Source organism: Lytechinus variegatus, chromosome 12, assembly GCF_018143015.1.
Source record: "Lytechinus variegatus isolate NC3 chromosome 12, Lvar_3.0, whole genome shotgun sequence".
In the NCBI taxonomy this organism is placed as follows: Eukaryota; Metazoa; Echinodermata; class Echinoidea; order Temnopleuroida; family Toxopneustidae; genus Lytechinus; species Lytechinus variegatus.
In genome coordinates, this window is record NC_054751.1 from 8,655,787 (window position 1) to 8,673,295 (window position 17,509).

The 17,509-nt window shown below is 36.5% G+C and overlaps 1 protein-coding gene across 2 annotated transcripts; it reads left to right on the plus strand.

Moving 5' to 3' along the window:
* The first annotated feature begins 449 nt into the window (after window positions 1–449).
* Window positions 450–14,775, plus strand: LOC121424991 (dual specificity protein phosphatase 1-B-like). Of its 2 annotated transcripts, none has more exons than XM_041620904.1 (3): window positions 450–904; window positions 11,857–12,414; window positions 12,734–14,775. In XM_041620904.1, the coding sequence occupies exons 1-3, from the start codon at window positions 523–525 to the stop codon at window positions 13,336–13,338; spliced, it is 1,545 nt and encodes a 514-aa protein (XP_041476838.1). In that variant the 5' UTR covers window positions 450–522; the 3' UTR covers window positions 13,339–14,775. The 2 variants fall into 2 exon arrangements, with proteins under 2 accessions (XP_041476838.1, XP_041476839.1); XM_041620905.1 differs by lacking the exon at window positions 450–904 and adding an exon at window positions 11,034–11,233.
* Window positions 14,776–17,509: the final 2,734 nt, after the last annotated feature.

A 17,509-nucleotide genomic window follows, 5' to 3' on the forward strand; every position in this document is an offset into this window, starting at 1 on the left:
AGATATATTATAGGCGTAGATCAGTAACAAAAAGCAACAAAAACCCTAAAAATAATTGCACTTGGTGAAAGGAACATTTTATACAGTGTACTAACTTGTCAACAATATATTCAATCACAACAAAATTACACACTTTTTCACTCAGAAGTGCAAGTAAAAAAGGTAGAAAAAAGAATATGTCAGGCCTTATATACATGTATGAATGCGCGCGCTAAGTGAGCGGGGTTAGGGCAGTGGTGAGCGGCAATGGGGCAGGCGCAAGGGGTGACGAGAACGGCGAATTACACAGCGGTGCTTTGAAGACATATGATTATTATCATATGAAACGATCTTACAGTATTTTTTCTTTCAGATGACATATAGAAGTAAGGATATCGTAGCTAATTGAATGAAACATAAAGGAAAATACGTAAACTGAGCGACGATTGGGCAGCGTACGGTACCTTGCCTGTGCTGATGCTGTGCTGCTGACCGTTTTTCATCTTCGACGCGACGAGAATTGTGCGGGAAATTCTGTGAACAATGACTGTTTCTGTACGAGCCGAGCCTATTATAGGATCACAATTAAGATCATGGTTTTCGACAGATGATTTCAGAGTCCTTTTACTTGACTGTAGACCGTTTGTATGTTACAACAATCTGCACATCGTCGATGCATTGAACGTTCACTGTCCTATGCTGCTGAAGCGCCGCTCAAAGGGCCCACTCCCGCTGGATCACCTCGTAACGTGTTCCGATGTTCGGTCTAGACTTCTTGCAGGATTTTACCAGGCAGTTTTGGTGTACGATGAAGAGACATTTCAAACAGACAACGAAGGGTCACGAGAGAACATGAATTGGGTTTTAGAGTCATTATATCAGGAACCTTTTCCCCAGCTCTCTGTGAAAATTTATTATCTGTTTGGTAAGTTGATCTAGGCCTATCCCGATTCTGAGTTCTGACTAAAGTCAACTGAATCTGAAAAAGACTGAATGTGTAGCCTCAACTGAATCTGAAAAAGACTGAATGTGTAGTATAGCCATGAAGTGGAAAAAAAACCCAAGAAAATTGGATTGTATAGTTTTGTCATATGCTGACCTAGACAGATCTATAAATAATCGCATGATATGTATTTGTAAAGCTAACTAGATAAAATCTACCCTTTCACATAAGTTAAAGTCTACATGATCTATGCCACTCAAATGGATTTCCCGCACAAAATAGTAAACAAATTGAAGAAAGGATACCATATCATACATGTATGCATGCATGCTTGTAAAACAAAACCACATCTAGGCATGATAGGTCTAGACCCAAGATTCTAGATCTATTGATAATTTAGAAAGTTAATTTTCCTAAGTTTCAAATGACACCCAATCGGCAAAATTGAACAAGGACCCAAATGGATGTTTAAACTAATGATCGCATAAAATTCCATATTTTCATTATGGATTCTTTAATGGTAGATCTATACATTTACACACCTATAGAATAATGTTAGATCTAAAAAAAATTATATCGTCATGAAAAGTTTAAAACCATTGATTGAAAAAAATATATATAACAATTAACAGGAAAGCTTTGTAAAAAAATTTATGCCTTGTAAGCATTTAAATGAGCAGAACATGTCTGATGTCAATTTCTCTGATCATGCATGATGATGCATCCCACATGTACATGTACATCTTTGCTCTTTGTGTCCCTTTTCTGTCTACCTTTCTCTCTTTCTTCTGTCTTTCTCCAAAATTTCATTATTGTTTACTAGAATGTATTGCAGGCCTGTGTATTGTACATGTAGACCCTAGACCTCCATCGGGACCTCCATTTCCGTCACGTAGACCTACATGATCGCCAAACGCTCATTTTTTTTTTACGATGACAACAAACTCCTAAAGACAATTTTTTTGCCATTAAAAATCGTAAGATTTTAATTTTTATTTTCAGTTTATCCGTGTGTGGAATTCTTTAGAGGAAACAACAAACGTTTGACATGCACTGAACTCTATTCTGTGCTGAAATCACCAACCCCACTGCACCAGCCGTACCCCAGTGTACTCACTCCAGTGGCTATCAATACATGTATAGTGACGTATTGTATTACCGGACACTATCATATTTCCGGACGCGCATATAACTGCGTAGGAAATCAATTTCGTACCGTAAGACTTCCGCAGTTCAATATCACAGATCAATTCAAAGAACGAGAATGCAAAAACAAGGCGAAAATATAATTTTTACCTTATTTTTCTCTAAAAATGACAAAAAATGCTTGAAATAACATATAACACAGTTTTGGCATTAACAATTGATCCCAATTGATCTATTATCTGATGGAAATATACGGACCTGATTTGCCGAATTTCAATCTCGTACGCTCCATCGATTAAATCGTCGACGGCTAGTTCTCAATGTACCGGGTATACCCCGGCCGTGCGCGAGGTTTACCGTGATGGAGAGCCGTCATGATCGACAGCGCATCGATAGAACTTGATGACCGAGTCTTACGATATGAACGAGCATTAACACTTGGAAGTGCAATATCGAACGCGCAATTAAAAAAAAGGAAATTAGTTAGCAAACGCAAATTTATAACAAAGATCTGCTCAGAATCGTTATAAGAAAGCATACAAAAACTTAGAATTTACTCATGAGATGATTAATCCCGAAAAAATCACACCAATTCTTTCTTACATCATTATAATCAAGAATATTTTTTACCCGTCCGGCGCGCGTCCGGAATTACAATATAATTTGTCACGCACGAAAATAATTGTTTTTCGCGGAGGGGTATGCGGCAAGTGCGGTGCAAAGAAAACGGTTGGAAAATATAAAATAATTTCATCATATTCATAATTTTCGGAATATTTGGAATAGCAAGTGATAATTTTTCTTGATTGTATTTCCTCTAGTTGTCATTTTTAAACTGACTGAAATGAAAGTGTCCGGCAATAGGATACACTGCCATATTAGTAAATGAGTCAAGAATTTTGAGAGGGCCAGATATATGACGGATGAAGCAAAAGGCTCCAAAAGATGCTAGCTAGCAAGTAAAAATGTTTTCCTTTACTTTTTTCTTCAAACCAATTTGCTTCATATAAATAGCTTTTTAATCATTTTTTAAAAATAATTTTGTATAAATGTTTTGAAATTAGTATAAATATGTTATTATTTCCTTTCCCTTTCTCTTTTTTTCTTGGTCATGAAACTTTTTGAAGGCCATGACCCGCCCCCCCCCCCCTCCAAAGAAAAAAAGAAAATGAAAAAAAAAAATGGACACCATAGTCACCAGTCAGTGTTTCACTCCTCTCGCCCATTTAATACCTCACAGTTTTGCTCAACATTGACTCCAGCTGAGGTTGTTTATTTCATGCACCGGAAACTATGAAATGTGGACAATCTGAAAAATTCATTACGCTGCATTACACAGCCTCATAACACGCGTGGCTTCTATCATATCGACCTCCCTGCCTGCGGCAAAATATCAAGCGAGCATCTGTTCGAATCTTCACTATTGTCCACAATAAGCCAAATGGGAGCTATCTACTGATGATAGCAGCAGGCGGATCCGTCATAATTTTTATTTTTTTGCTTTTATTACCATAGAGATATTAACACTGTGTTAATATCTCTATGGTTTTACCATTGTTTGCTTACTAAATACGTCCATGGTTTTACCAAGGAGTTTGAGGAGAACCATCCAACACATTCCTTTTAAAGCTATTATGATGCCTCAAAGATATTTTAGACATGTTCATTCCGATTTGTATCGTAGATTGTATACAAAAACATTCCTACCTAACTACAGACGTTCTGGCCAGATACAACATGAAATGTGATTTTTGTATCTACAAATATTTTCGTTGCCTCTTGTACTTTTAAGGAGGAAAGTGAATATAAAATGTCACAACATTTATTGAAATATGATTTGAAATTACTGGACTGGCCTCATGTGACCGCTACTGTGACAAATAATATTGTAACATTCCAAATAGATATATTCCCCAAAACTATTTTTTTGTAATGTGGAAATTTGTAAAAGAATAGATGTATTTAAAGTTTTCATATTCTGAGGGTTCTCGACATTTTGAAACTGTTAGCATACTGTACAATTATTATTTCGCCCAAAGTCAGGACACAGTAAGACTTTGAGATATATTTCGTGATGTGTTTAATATATTCACATTCTGCCCAAATTCAGGACATATGTAGTAAGACTTTGAGATATATTTCGTGATGTGTTTAATATATTCACATTCTGCCCAAATTCAGGACTTAGTAAGACTTTAAGATATATTTCGTGATGTGTTTAATTTCCACATTTTGTGATCAACTCAAATAGAAATATTCGCAATTATCTATTTTCAACACAAATCTACTTTTCAGATTTGTCATGAAACTGGCGACATGACAGGTCACCACCAAAGGCTAGTCCAGTTTTCGTTGTTACTCTCCATCCTTTTTTCCTCATTTATAGCTTTACCATGGTGGGCCTATAACCAAATCCTGAAATTGTTTCCGAGTTTCACACTAATAAATGGTGCTTCAATGTCCCTGAATTATTGCTAGTAAACGTCTTTGTTTCATCACAGACATGCATGAAAACAAGAACATCGCATTTCAATTTTTTAAAGTAAAGCAATGATAAAATCTTTAATAAAATTCATATCTCTCGATTTTCTTTCAATAAAATATTTGACCCTTCCTGTCTAAACGTAAACACGTTTTGTATTTGGCGCATAATGAAAGTTAGCGGAGGTTTTACCCACTTCTCCCATTTTCTTCTTGAAATCCACTACATTCACAATAACGTTTTATCGTAAGAAAAAAGGGTAAAGCGGGGGAATAATTGTGTTTGTCAGTCTTCATTTTCTACACGGACACATCGAAATGCCTGTTCGTTACCTGTCATTTCCATCTCCAAATTTACTTAAAGCGCGATATTGCTTGACTGATATCAGTTCTCTGCATACACGTTAGATCGAAAAGGGAACAGCACATTGGAACGTGTATAATATATCATGCTCCATTCAGGAAATTCCTCACCTCAATAACGCGCAAATTAAAATCGCATGGTTCAGCTCTATAGACTTCAGTAACATATGATATCATTTTAAAGTAAATCACATTGAAAACATATATCCTAATATCCGCCACTCGATGATCACGTTACGTGAATCTTAATTACACATTTATTGAAGGGCCAATTATTGTTTCAATTTATTGGTGTGAAGAAAGAAAAATGATCTTCACAATACGATTTACAATGGTATACTATGATGCACGTACCAGCACATTTGTTAATAATTTCCTCCCATGAAAGGATATCAAAAGAATCGGAAATTGTCCATATGTTTCCACGCTGCTTGCTGTGGATTATTTCATTTCTCGTGAATGTTTTGTGTAACAGGCCTCATATATTTTACATGTAATATCGTATCAAAAAGCTGCAATATATGTAAATTATTTAATTGATTTGGATTTAAAAGTACAAAAATGTGGTAGATTGTTCTTAGAGGGGAAACAAGAAATTACATTGTTACATGTGCCTCACGCAGGGAGATCATGATTCCATTTCATAAAGTCTTGTTACAATAATAACAAATGCAGATTTTCCAAAATAAATTTACCATCAGCCAATCAGATTGAAGAATTTTATAACTTTTAGCTGTTATTGTAAATTCGTTATTATAACAAGTTTTATGAAACGGGCCCCTGGTGTTTATGTTTATATATAGGCCTGAATCTGAAAGCATTTATGAGATTTTATAATTTAGCAAACTGAATGGCGTCCCTCGGTTTGAAAAATAACTGTACAGACAATTCAAAAATATAATTTTGCAAGAACATACATGTTTCCACATTCATTGAGTTAAAGTGATTGGTTAACATTGGTTTGACTTTTAAAAAAAATTGAGCTACAAGGTCACACTTGTCACCTGTGTCTGTGATATGTTCCTAAAATGAAGCCCAGAAAAAATTGCGTTCGAAAATGATTATTTAGTGCTTCAAAAATTGAAATATAAAGTGACCGGAAACACCATCTTAATTTCATCCCACACACTTATGTGTACTATTTAGGTGTCTATAAGACGCCTATTTACAAAATCGAGGTTTGCCTTGTAGTTTTGGCTTTTCATTCTCAATAATGGTTGTTTTCAGGGTTTATTAGTTCTAATACATACACATGTTTCATCTTGGTTTGAGAATTTTTTAAATCAGCTGCTCACAAAGTTAAACAATACCTTTAAGTTCATACACGAGAAGTAACTCCATAACTGTAAAGTTGTCAGTTTCAAAAGAAGCAAGGGCTATTTCTGATGACGATAGAGAGCAATGAATAGGAAAAGCAATTCTTTTTAAATAATTGTTCTTATCAAAGTACACATTAATTACAAAATGTCAGGAGGGCTGCGGTGGAATGTAATGATAAATGTCATTAGCATTTATCTTGCTTATTAAAGACAGCAAAATATATATTTTTTCAAAATCGTGTTTCAAAAATTGTTAGATCACAAATCGACCGTCGTTACTTTATGAAAAAAATTTCTTCAAGTTCAATATAGCTGGGCTCACTCGTACTACGGATAATTTGTATTCATATTTGCACATGATTAGAGACACCCCCCCCCCGTCCCACATTATCAATACCAATTAATTTCTTGTTTGAAAATCATGTATAATATTCTGAATGAGGGGATTTATATTTACTAGTATTGCACCCTTCAGAGATAGGTGCCCTGAAGTTCATAGTGCCCGTGTACATCTCTTGAAACGCGAAACAGAGCACTAAGTTGGCGTAGCTTTAATGCATGCTGTTAGCATTTTCTTTTTCCTTCGGCAGCGGAAGTAAATTTACAATATTGCCTCCGGGCGATATTAAATATGAATACAAGGAAGAAAAAAAAAAGAGAGTGGATACAAAATTGTTTAACGGAGAGTAACGAAGAACGGTCAGTATTCACCATGCACACGTTCGTCTAGCTTCTGAACTTCTTCATAAGGCTGTTACCATTCCCCATTATTTGACTACATGTTTGTTAATCAGGGTATTTCTTTATTTTTTCATACATGTTTGTAAAATCCTTATTAATCGAATGAAAGAAAATGTAAGCTTGCCAATTTACTGTAACTGTAATGTCTGTTTTATAATATTCCCATATTATAAATGTAATTGGTATAGGCTTTCATTTTTCATAATTGAGAATCGCTATAAATTACTGATAAGTCTTTTAAAGCAAATTTGTAATTATTTAAAGTCTTTTAAAACAAATCTTAGACCTTGTATTACAATTTTCTTACCCCATTTCTGTCTACTAACGCACAGTGTTAACAGTTCCCATGTTGATATCGACCTTTTTGTCTTATTCCCTTCTGATAATTACATCGTCATCGATTACGAATTCTCTTGCCTCTTCTAGGGGCGGTGCCTTTAGTGTGGTGTAATTAGTTTTCGAGCCTCATCGAAGTGGCAATTTCCGTTTCCAGATTAGTTTTGCTGTCAACGAGCTTTACTTAATTCAGTGTGAGATAATCGATCATAATTTATCCGTTTATAGGTGCTTGTTTTAGATACGCCCCCCCCCCCCCTCTTCACGCTTTTTTCTATCGGTTGATTGAATATGGTTTTTCGTTTGTCTTTTACCTGTAGCCTACACAACAATAACAGAAAAATGGCAACAAAAACAAACACTGACTAATTCAGTATGAAATGAAATGAATCAATCTACCCCAACCTACCATCAAACCACATTTCCTGTTATCAATTGTTTCTTGGATCGTATTATGATGAGTATTTGAAGCGAATCCCAGCTGAAAATCAAAATGGCGAAGACGGAAAACAGAGAGGTCACTTTGATCAATGGGGTCAGCCCGTGTCCAGATCAGTCGATTTTAGTGACGTCTATATACCCGGTCAAGGTAGAGTTACCAAATTGGACTACAACTGACCCCTTTTAATATTTTTACTTCAGATCACGCTTTGGAACAATAATTAATGAGCCAGTATAGCTTGCTTCTTTTAAGACTTGACTGAGCATGCTGACTGTAATATTCAGCAATATCGCCCAAACAATTTAACTGAACAAGTTTCATTTACAAAATAAAAAAAATAGGCAACCAGCACATAGGCCGATTGGTAATTCTATTTCGATCGAACTTCCTTCTCAATATTATCATTATTTCGTATGTACACTGTAATTCTACCCCCCCCCCCGTTCTCTTTCTTTTGTCTCTCTCTCTCTCTCCCTCTCTCTGACCCCCCCCCCCCCTCCTCACTCTTCGTAAACAAAGCATCCTCGCATCGCTCGCCAAAACCGATACTTATAGGTCACTGAACGCGTACCCTTTTTTTTTCCTTTCACAAGTCATGGCAATCTCAAGTTCAGGGCCGAATAAAAGCAACGGACGTTGAGACGTCCGTCACGCGTAACGGCATTCGTCCCTGACCGAGGCATAAAATAACACCCGTTTTACCCTTTGGCTTTTTGTTTGGTGAATGGTATTCATTGGCTTCCCTTTTTGTAAATCGCTTAACCATGATCTAGATGCGATTATCATTTATCTTTAATTATACGTTTAAGCTTGCGTGCAATTCAAAACTAATTGTCATTCAGTCTCAATCCGGAAAGACTGTCCTGGTTAAAAGAAAAAGTCAAACTTTGCATATACATCCAATAGTCTTCTTTTAACAGGTACCCACGTACGCTGAGCTTCTCAAAAGAAACTTATTCATCATCACCAACTGTCGTTATTAACTTATTTCCAACTGCTTGCTCATCGAACCCAGTCATACATGTACTGTATGTAGTCACGTTAATGATCTCACCCGTTTGCGCGGTAAAAAATGAAAATCATCTCTGTATGCACGTTCCTCCCCACCGTCGGTAATTAGTTCCACCAAATAAAAACTCATGAAAAGCATTTGAAACAGTTTGGTGTGTATAATTTCTATGATATGACTGTAGTAAACTGAAGGGAAATTGATAAATTGCACAGCTATTCCTCACTTCCCGCCATGCCTTTATACTTTACGCGCCAAATCCTGCTCCCCCATTTTAGAAAGCATACTCTACTCTCGAATCTAATTAACATATATTCAAAATTCAAATGAATTACTTTCCATTCTATTAACATATTTTTTCTGAAAAATGAGTCTGCTGCATTATACCCTATTAAAGTACCAAAAAGGTGTCAAAAGAACCGTCTCATACGATAAATAATGTGCAAAATCTGCTAAAATAAATAATGACCAAGTGCCAGATGAATTTCCATCATTGCCTGCACTGTTAATGTTAAATATACAACTTAAGGCGACCGCATGCACACCTTACGACTGGTCTGCGACCCGATTTTGGATCAAATCGCTTTTTGCTCATTTTCTGAAGATGTGAATGGAACATATAACTTTATTTGAGGTTAAAATTAATTGAAATAATATTATAGCCATTTTGAAAGATTACAAGCCCTTATTTTGGAGTAAAGTCCAAATTAGTTTCAAATCGTAGCCAATCGTACGTCTGCTTTGACGTCATTACGACTAGATATTACATTCGCTTTTATTCTAAGAAGGATGATAGTATAGTCACAAATTTGATCATAGGTATTCGTATACGATGATTTAGAACATTACAGAGTAAGATATTCCAAGTCTCAATATTAGCATCAAATTCTACTACATTTTATAAAATCGGGTCGCAGACCAGTCGTAAGGAGTGCGGTCGCCTTAAATCACCAAAATTGATCCATTTCACGGATGGCACTACGTGTGTTTAATCATACTGTAGATGTAATTTGATCAAAATATACCAGTAATTCAAATCAAAACATGTACGTATTTTCTTGCATCTTTATTAATGCAAAAAACATCATGATCAGTATAATTTAACAACATATTCGGTCTGAGCTGTTGATATCCTAATTTTTTATTTCGGAAATCTAGTTCTTCACTTACTGGGGAAAATCTCATCGTCGTCTTTCCCCCGTTTTTCATTTTCCTGTTTTGTGGAAGGGGAAGTGAGCTTTCTCATCATTATTGCCCCCCCCCCTGTAATCCTTCACGTCCTTTCATTTTTTTCAACCACTTCCTTTTCCTGTGATGTTAGTCATTTATATCTGCTCACACTTTTCTTGTTGTGACATCTAGGATTGTAATTGCTCGAAGTTCAAAGTGAAAATATCCCGTGCATGTACAGTACGTCAAACGTTTGGCAAGACTTCAAATGAAAATGGAACTGCTACAATAAATATATTCGACAGAAAGTCTGAATGGAAGTTGACGCATATATTTCATGCAATTATAACGATAACAATGATTGTGACGTTGATTTAAAGATTTTGTAATATTCATAAAGGTGTTGATGGTGACGATTATAAGTTGCATAATTAAACTGAATTCAGGCATGACAGCCATATCGTAGATTACTTTCATATATTATATACAGTAGATATCCAACCCTCAAGACTTGTCAAGTATGAAAATGCGTATATTTATTTTCATATTCCCCCCCACCCTCCTTCATAATTGTGGTCACTCACTAGTCATTCACAATATGATAGATGATCAGTGAGTGTCCAGACCTTATCTTATAAAGATACGCAGTAGAATGCACATGAATTAACATTGTGTAATGCTATTGGGTAATTGGATTGAATTTGAAGTGGGAATGATCATTCATTTATTTCTACAGCAAAGTCTAATCATAATGCATTGATATCAATCTTGAAGCACGGCATTGGAGGCATGGTTAGTACGCAATAAACCAGTCCAGTTGCATTCCAAACCCCTTTCCAAAATGTAAACAAAAACTTGACACTCATTACTTTTCATGACCTGAATCATCTGATACTATCGCTGCGGTTTTGCGGAACATGCATTAGCATAATCACTTGATTGACTGGATGCGTGTCCGGTAATCGCGAAGCACCGCCTGCTTGCAGCGCGCGCAATCTGTAGAGGATGCATTGACTTCCGGTGTGTATAGCGCTGTATGTACGAGCCGAGTACTCGAGAAAGGGGGTGTGTGTATATGCGGGCAGTATAAAACCGTTGTTGTGACTGTGAGGGTGTTCATTTGCATTTAGTGGTGAATCACACAAACAGTGTTTGGTTCTTGGTTATCGTGCCTTGCTTCGAATATATTTTGCTACTGTTCAATTATTTGTACTGTCAATTCAGGGATATATTGATTTCATTTACTTTGGAATAAGAATATTTACTCATGCTCATCTATGATATGCCTTCGTGTGCGCTAACAGGTAGAGAATTATTTCCAACATTCTTATCCAACTCTTATTTTTCTCTTTTCTTTCGATATTGAATTGTATTATTTCTCAATCATATATTTTTCACACTTTTATCGACGGTTTTCATCTCTTTTATGATCTTCTTGGATTGTTAGTTCATTTATTAGGAACAAGTTCCATTCCAGTTTATTTCACAAATAAACACGATTATGACGGACCACTGTCATTCACAACTTTGTTTTGTTAGTTGTTGTTTTTTGGGGGGTGGGTTGTCATTTTATTTTCAAGAATCACTTTTGTTTTTGTTTGTAGTCATGTTAATGTGATTTTTTTTTCTAAAAAAAAAAGTCGGAAATCTATTGACCTCATAACCCTAAAGCTGTGGTCTTGTATTGTATCGGTGGCCAGAATTGTAATTCTTCATCGGGAATCGTTACATGTCCATTGATAAAGCTGTTGCAAAGCAGAACTCGTGATCGAGTACCTTCTAGCTAGGCCTCCACACCATGTAATAAGCTGTTTACTTTCTTAAACGTTGCTTGCATTACACATTTGTAATTCATTATTATTCACAATATGAAAGAAACATGTATTTACGTATGTTTCTCTTTTTTTTCAAATTTTATTATGATCAGGTGGATTCAGCCAATTCTCGGTGGAGTTTCCAGCGCTGTGTGTGAGTTCACCAAGCCAACCAACTCCCAACATGCCAACACCTCCACCTGCTCCAATCAGCATAACTCCAAGTCACCAAAAGTCCTCTGACAAGCACCCTTCTACACCAACCGCTGCAACCCTCTCCGCACCTCCACCAAGCCCACGACCACCTCTTCTCCGACGTGGCCCTGTCCTCTCTCTGCCGACGATCAAGTGTGGGGAACCGCCAGAACCGTCCAAATACAACACTGCCCTCAAAAGACCCACCACGCCTCTGGTGCCAAGTGGGAATCAACAGAGTGGTCCAGGATACGAGTGCAATGATCCTGTAAGGCTACTCCCGCACTTGTATCTTGGAAGCAACTTCCATGCGTCAAGATTGTCGGTCTTGGAGGAACACGGGATCACGGCAGTGTTGAACGTATCCAGGCTGCCAAACTACTTCCCTACGGGTTTCAGATATATGCAGATTCCTGTTGACGACAACACAGATGCAGACCTACTGCCCTGGTTTGAGGAAGCCAATAACTTCATTGGTGAGTTGTTTTGTCTGTTTGATAATGTAATGACAATGAAAATACATCAAACCCAATTCTTTTAATCAAAGACAATCTGAATGATCACATTTGGGCAAGGTTCTTTTAGAGAGTTCTAGCATCATTGGTTTGATGGATCGCTTACATGTGTTTTTTATATGAAAAACAATAATATATATAGTATAAACAAATTTAGTATGAACAAAAGAAACGGTTTGACAAACGATAGCATAATGCTCGGTTCTCAATAGCTCTATGTAGTAAAAACAAATATGTGTAATTAATGAATCATTTTCTCCAATATTTTATCAATTTGCAGATTCTGTAGAGAGATGTGAGGGTCGTGTCCTTGTCCACTGCCATGCGGGTATTAGCCGCTCAGCCACCATTTGTCTGGCATACCTCATGAAAGTCCGTCAAATCCGCCTGGAAGAAGCATTCGAGTTCGTCCGCAGCGAGCGAACTGTCATCTCGCCCAACCTTGCCTTCATGTTGCAGTTGCTGCGTTTTGAAAATGAACTAGCGAGCAGCAGAAAAGAGAACACTGATCAGAACTCACCTTGCAACCACACCAGTAGTTCTTTCTTCAGTAATACCGCGTGTAGCTCACCCAACAAGTATTCAGACTCGGCGCTGTCACCATCCGCGCCAAGTCCTGCAACCAATCCGACGGGGAAAACAACATCAACCAGACAACTCAGCTTGGGAAACTCTCCATTGTTGGTGAAGAGGATGGCGCGTAGTATGTCTCTACCCAGTTCCAGGAGTCAGAACTCTAGCCCTGTCGGTACGGACATGAGGAAACAGAACTTGATTTTCAATTTCAATCTTCCTGTCTTACCGAAAAGTGGTTCAGCCCACTCATGTGCCTTGGAATGTCCTGATCTTAGTCCAACGCCGAGTCCGATTTTCTTTCCCATGTGATGCAAAAATACAAAACTTGACATTATTTTACGTGATTCAGATTCTGTCGACAGATAACGCGTACCTTTATGCCTAATTTGGGCCCATTGCTCAAATGGCCAAACTGAAGTTTGAACCAAATTCTCGCCAAAATATAAACATTCCTAGAGGGATAGGTTATAAGTGTGATCTGTTTTCATTATCTATGTTAGTTTTCTTATTTTACATGTATAAGTTTTATGTATGTATTTTGAAAATATCTCATCAGTATTCATGCTGCCAGAGTTGGAATGTACATAATTGATATTGTTGAACTCTGGATGTGCAGTTGTCTCTTACTTAAAGGCTGATCAAGTTCATCGTTTCTTAGTTTGTTGTCGTTTTCATGAGAAAACTCATTCACAAATTCTTGACTTTGATGTTTTCGTGAAAGGAATTTACATGAATTTCTTTCTTGTTTTGCGTTTTTTATTTCATATCTGAAAAAAATGAAAGATTAGTTTAAAGGCTCTTAAATAAACAGTGCCTAAAACATGCCAATGATTAGTTAGGGATACGTTTTCTTTCGTATTAAAAAAAGCGATACCGTCCGGAACCTCATGAAGTAAAGGGAAAAACCGAATTAAGTGTCAGAAGTATAAGGACTCTAACGAGAATGTACAAAGAAAAGAGGGAATGGAGAGTTGTACGTTTATATGAAACGTTTCTTGCGTCATTCATGTAATAGGTATTTACTTCGAGGTTGTACTAACTGCGATAATTGTTCTGTTGTTGCAATAACATGGGTAAATCATACCAACATTTTGTATCATGGTGCTCTTGAATTTCGTAAAATTTGATATTCTCATATGAACGAAACTTTGTAATTTTGTACGTTTGTTATACATGAGATGGGAAAAATTCTGGCTTGATTTTATCTTGTATTATTATTTTTTACGGTAGTAGATGATCTTCTTCGTTAGTTTGTGTTTGTGATTATGTAGAAATCTCTACCATTGATTCTTTACTTGCCTTGGCAGAGCCGTGCAATATTAGTTATATTTGTTTCAGTTGAGTTCGATATGTGTTCTACGTTCACTTTCAAATGTGTTAACAATCATTAGTTTATGTCATTTCAATTCAATCTTAATCTGTTGTTGAACTATGAAGATATATATTTTTAATGATTTTAATCAATCGTCCTTTTCTTTTAAAGACTTTTATGAATATGCTTAAAGCATTGAAAATAAATCCTTGAATATTTTATGTGAAACGCATTCAATGATCTATATTTATTTTCATTATGTTTGCTTTGCTCCCGTGTTTGTTCAAGCGTGACATATTTCAAGAAATCGAAACAAAAATCAAAGACAAAGGAAAAGTGATTGTGTGTCAAACTGTGATTTGTTTTGTTCTCACATGCAATGCCAAGATTATTTATGAATAAAGAAAAAGGTCTTCGAACCAATAATAAAAAGTATTTCTTGTTCCATATGTGATATGGATTATTGTTTCTCTTTTTTTTCTTTTTTTTCTCTTTTTTTTCTCTCTCCCTCTCTTTTTCCCTTCTGTGGCTTAGTACATGGATGATATGGTGTTTTTAAAAAAGATCAGCTGAATTGCCGTTTTACATCAATGTCCTGATTTAACAAGGATAAAAAACATACCTAACGGTGCCAAGTTTGAAGGGGGTTGGAGAGTACGTGTATTAGATGATCTCGAGAGATAATGAATTATATCAAACTATACACGTAATATCTGTATCTTGTTTGGTTGTGTGAATGTAGGCAAAAACAAAACATTTAAATGGTGGAGGTGTGTAAAGTGACTTTTAATCTCCCTCTCTTTTTGTCTCATTCTTTTCCCCCTTTTATCCATTCTGAATTTTCATTCTTCCTAATCCTCTTCTCTCCTTATTCCTGGTCTTTTTTTCTTTATCTTTATCTCTCGTTTCCCTTTCCGTCTCCTCTTTATTCCTCTTCTTCTTCCTCCTCTACAATTGCAAGACATACATATGTCCCTACATAAAGCGTAAAGGGGCGTTAGTAACAAAAAATAGTTGCAGTCGAACGGAAATCAATGACAAAACGCATTTTGATCAATAGTTTCAGAAGGACTTAACGTTCGAATTTGGTCGCACTCTTGATCTGGAATTGAATGTAAGCTTCTTGCATCGGGCCAGAAATCTTTTGGTGTTGAATCATGCATTCCTTATTGGACTGATGAATGTATAATACAAAATACGATATCTCGCAAAAGGAAGGCGTGAATGTTTCATTTTCTTTTTTGCTGTTGAATTCAAATTTGATCATCTCTCCTATGATCTCACAAGCTCTCTCCCCCTCTCCATTTTCTCTTTACTTTCCGTCGCCCTTCGCACACTCATTCATTTTCATCCTGTCTTTCCCATGCCACTAAATAGCTCATTTTATCAAAACTTGCCAAAGCAGAGTCCATGGTGTTTCTTATATGCAACAACCTCGGCAACAACGATCGAGTCCGTTGATAGGCCCCTGTCGTATCATCTAAGTTGCATTTCACATGGGTTTCGTTAGCAAATTAAGGAAGTGACATAATTAATTGCTCTATCTCTGTGATTAATCACGATCTTAAAATAGATAGCACCAACATGGCGGCACAGAACAGTAAACAAGCAAAGTCTGAGTGCTACTCCCGTTATAGGTCATCAAGTTGATTTGTAAGAGAGATAATGGTGAAAAGGCTTTTCAGATGTAGCAGGCATGCGATTATTCGCTGTCTTCAGTATTAAATCGATGTACTGATATATGGTCGACACTAAGGATATACCTTATCGCAAAGTGTTATATATTTTACAAAAATAGCTGCAAAGTCCAATCGTGTTACCTCAAGTCCTTCATATTTGGTGATAATTAAAGGCTATAGGTAGCTGCAGAGAGTAAAATGATTGGTCTTACTTCATGCTCTCATTTATTTTTTCTAACATGAGTACTCATTATTTTGTTTAACCAATATAGAAATGATGATTATATAGAAGTAACTATAAGGCTTTGCATGCAACATAATTTTCAAGTCACACGAATTCGATGGTAATACAGCGTATATACAGTTTCTCCACTATCATGATTTGATATTCCGTATTCATTGGTTATTATTCTCGTATACAGGGGAAGATCCGGGATTTTCTAAAGGGGGGCACATTCTATTCAGGGAAACTTTGACAAACAAAAAAAGGGGGGAGGTCCTCATCGTGTATCAACGACACATTCCCATTAAATATTTGCTGTGACTTTCAAAGGAGGGGGCGGGCACACTTGTGTATGAACGACATAATATTTATTTACATAACATATACTGACTATGACTCTAAAGTGATCACGTAATATGATTACAAATTATATCGATGTTTGAAATGATTAGGACTTTGTGATAGCACAAAATGTAAACAAATCTTACAATATTGATCTTATGATTGGTTACAATCTAAAGGTACATCATTATATGCTTAGCTAAAAACAATATTTTCGTGGACTTAGCCCCGGGACTTTAGTCCGTAGTGCTACACCCATACAAATTTTACACCATGCAAAAATGTCTGCGTTCTCATTGGTCGCATGCATTTTAAAGGGGTCCCACACTTCTCTGCAACTTTTGTTAAGTTGATTTGATTTTACACTCTAAAAAGTTAAGTTAATTTAGCACCTATAAGGAGATTGTAAGACTGAAATTAGGAGTTTTGATTTAGTAATTAAACTTTGAATTCAGCACACAGAAGAGCGGTCACCATGCGAGCTTTTGTGTTTTTGTGTAGAGTGTATAAGAGTAAAATTAAAGAAGCAAAGTCGACGTGAAAACATCTTTTAAATCGTTATCAAAATGTTATACATATTTTCAAAGTTGTCACTGTCCCCAAAACATTAAACGAGACTGTGTCATTTAGTGAGGTGATTAAAACATTTGACCGGTTCTTTTGTGGGTAATAATAATATATATTTATGAGGCACCGATCTATCTAGTTGCCTATTCAGTGGCGCACTATACCCCGGCTGTAGCTCCAACTGCTAAAGGCGCTTGGTGCATTTAAGGAATTGATCCTGCCGGGTACCCATTCACCTCACCTGGGTCGAGTGCAGCACAGTGTGGATAAATTTCTTGATGAAGGAAAACACGCCATGGCTAGGATTCGAACCCACGACCCTCTGTTTGAAAGGCGAAAGTCAGAACCACTAGACCA

Coding starts and splice junctions, on each gene's coding strand:
- LOC121424991 (XM_041620904.1), top strand. CDS start 523: ATGACTGTTTCTGTACGAGCCGAGCCTATTATAGGATCACAATTAAGA. Junction 905..11,856: donor GAAAATTTATTATCTGTTTG/GTAAGTTGATCT, acceptor TATTATGATCAG/GTGGATTCAGCCAATTCTCG. Junction 12,415..12,733: donor GGAAGCCAATAACTTCATTG/GTGAGTTGTTTT, acceptor ATCAATTTGCAG/ATTCTGTAGAGAGATGTGAG.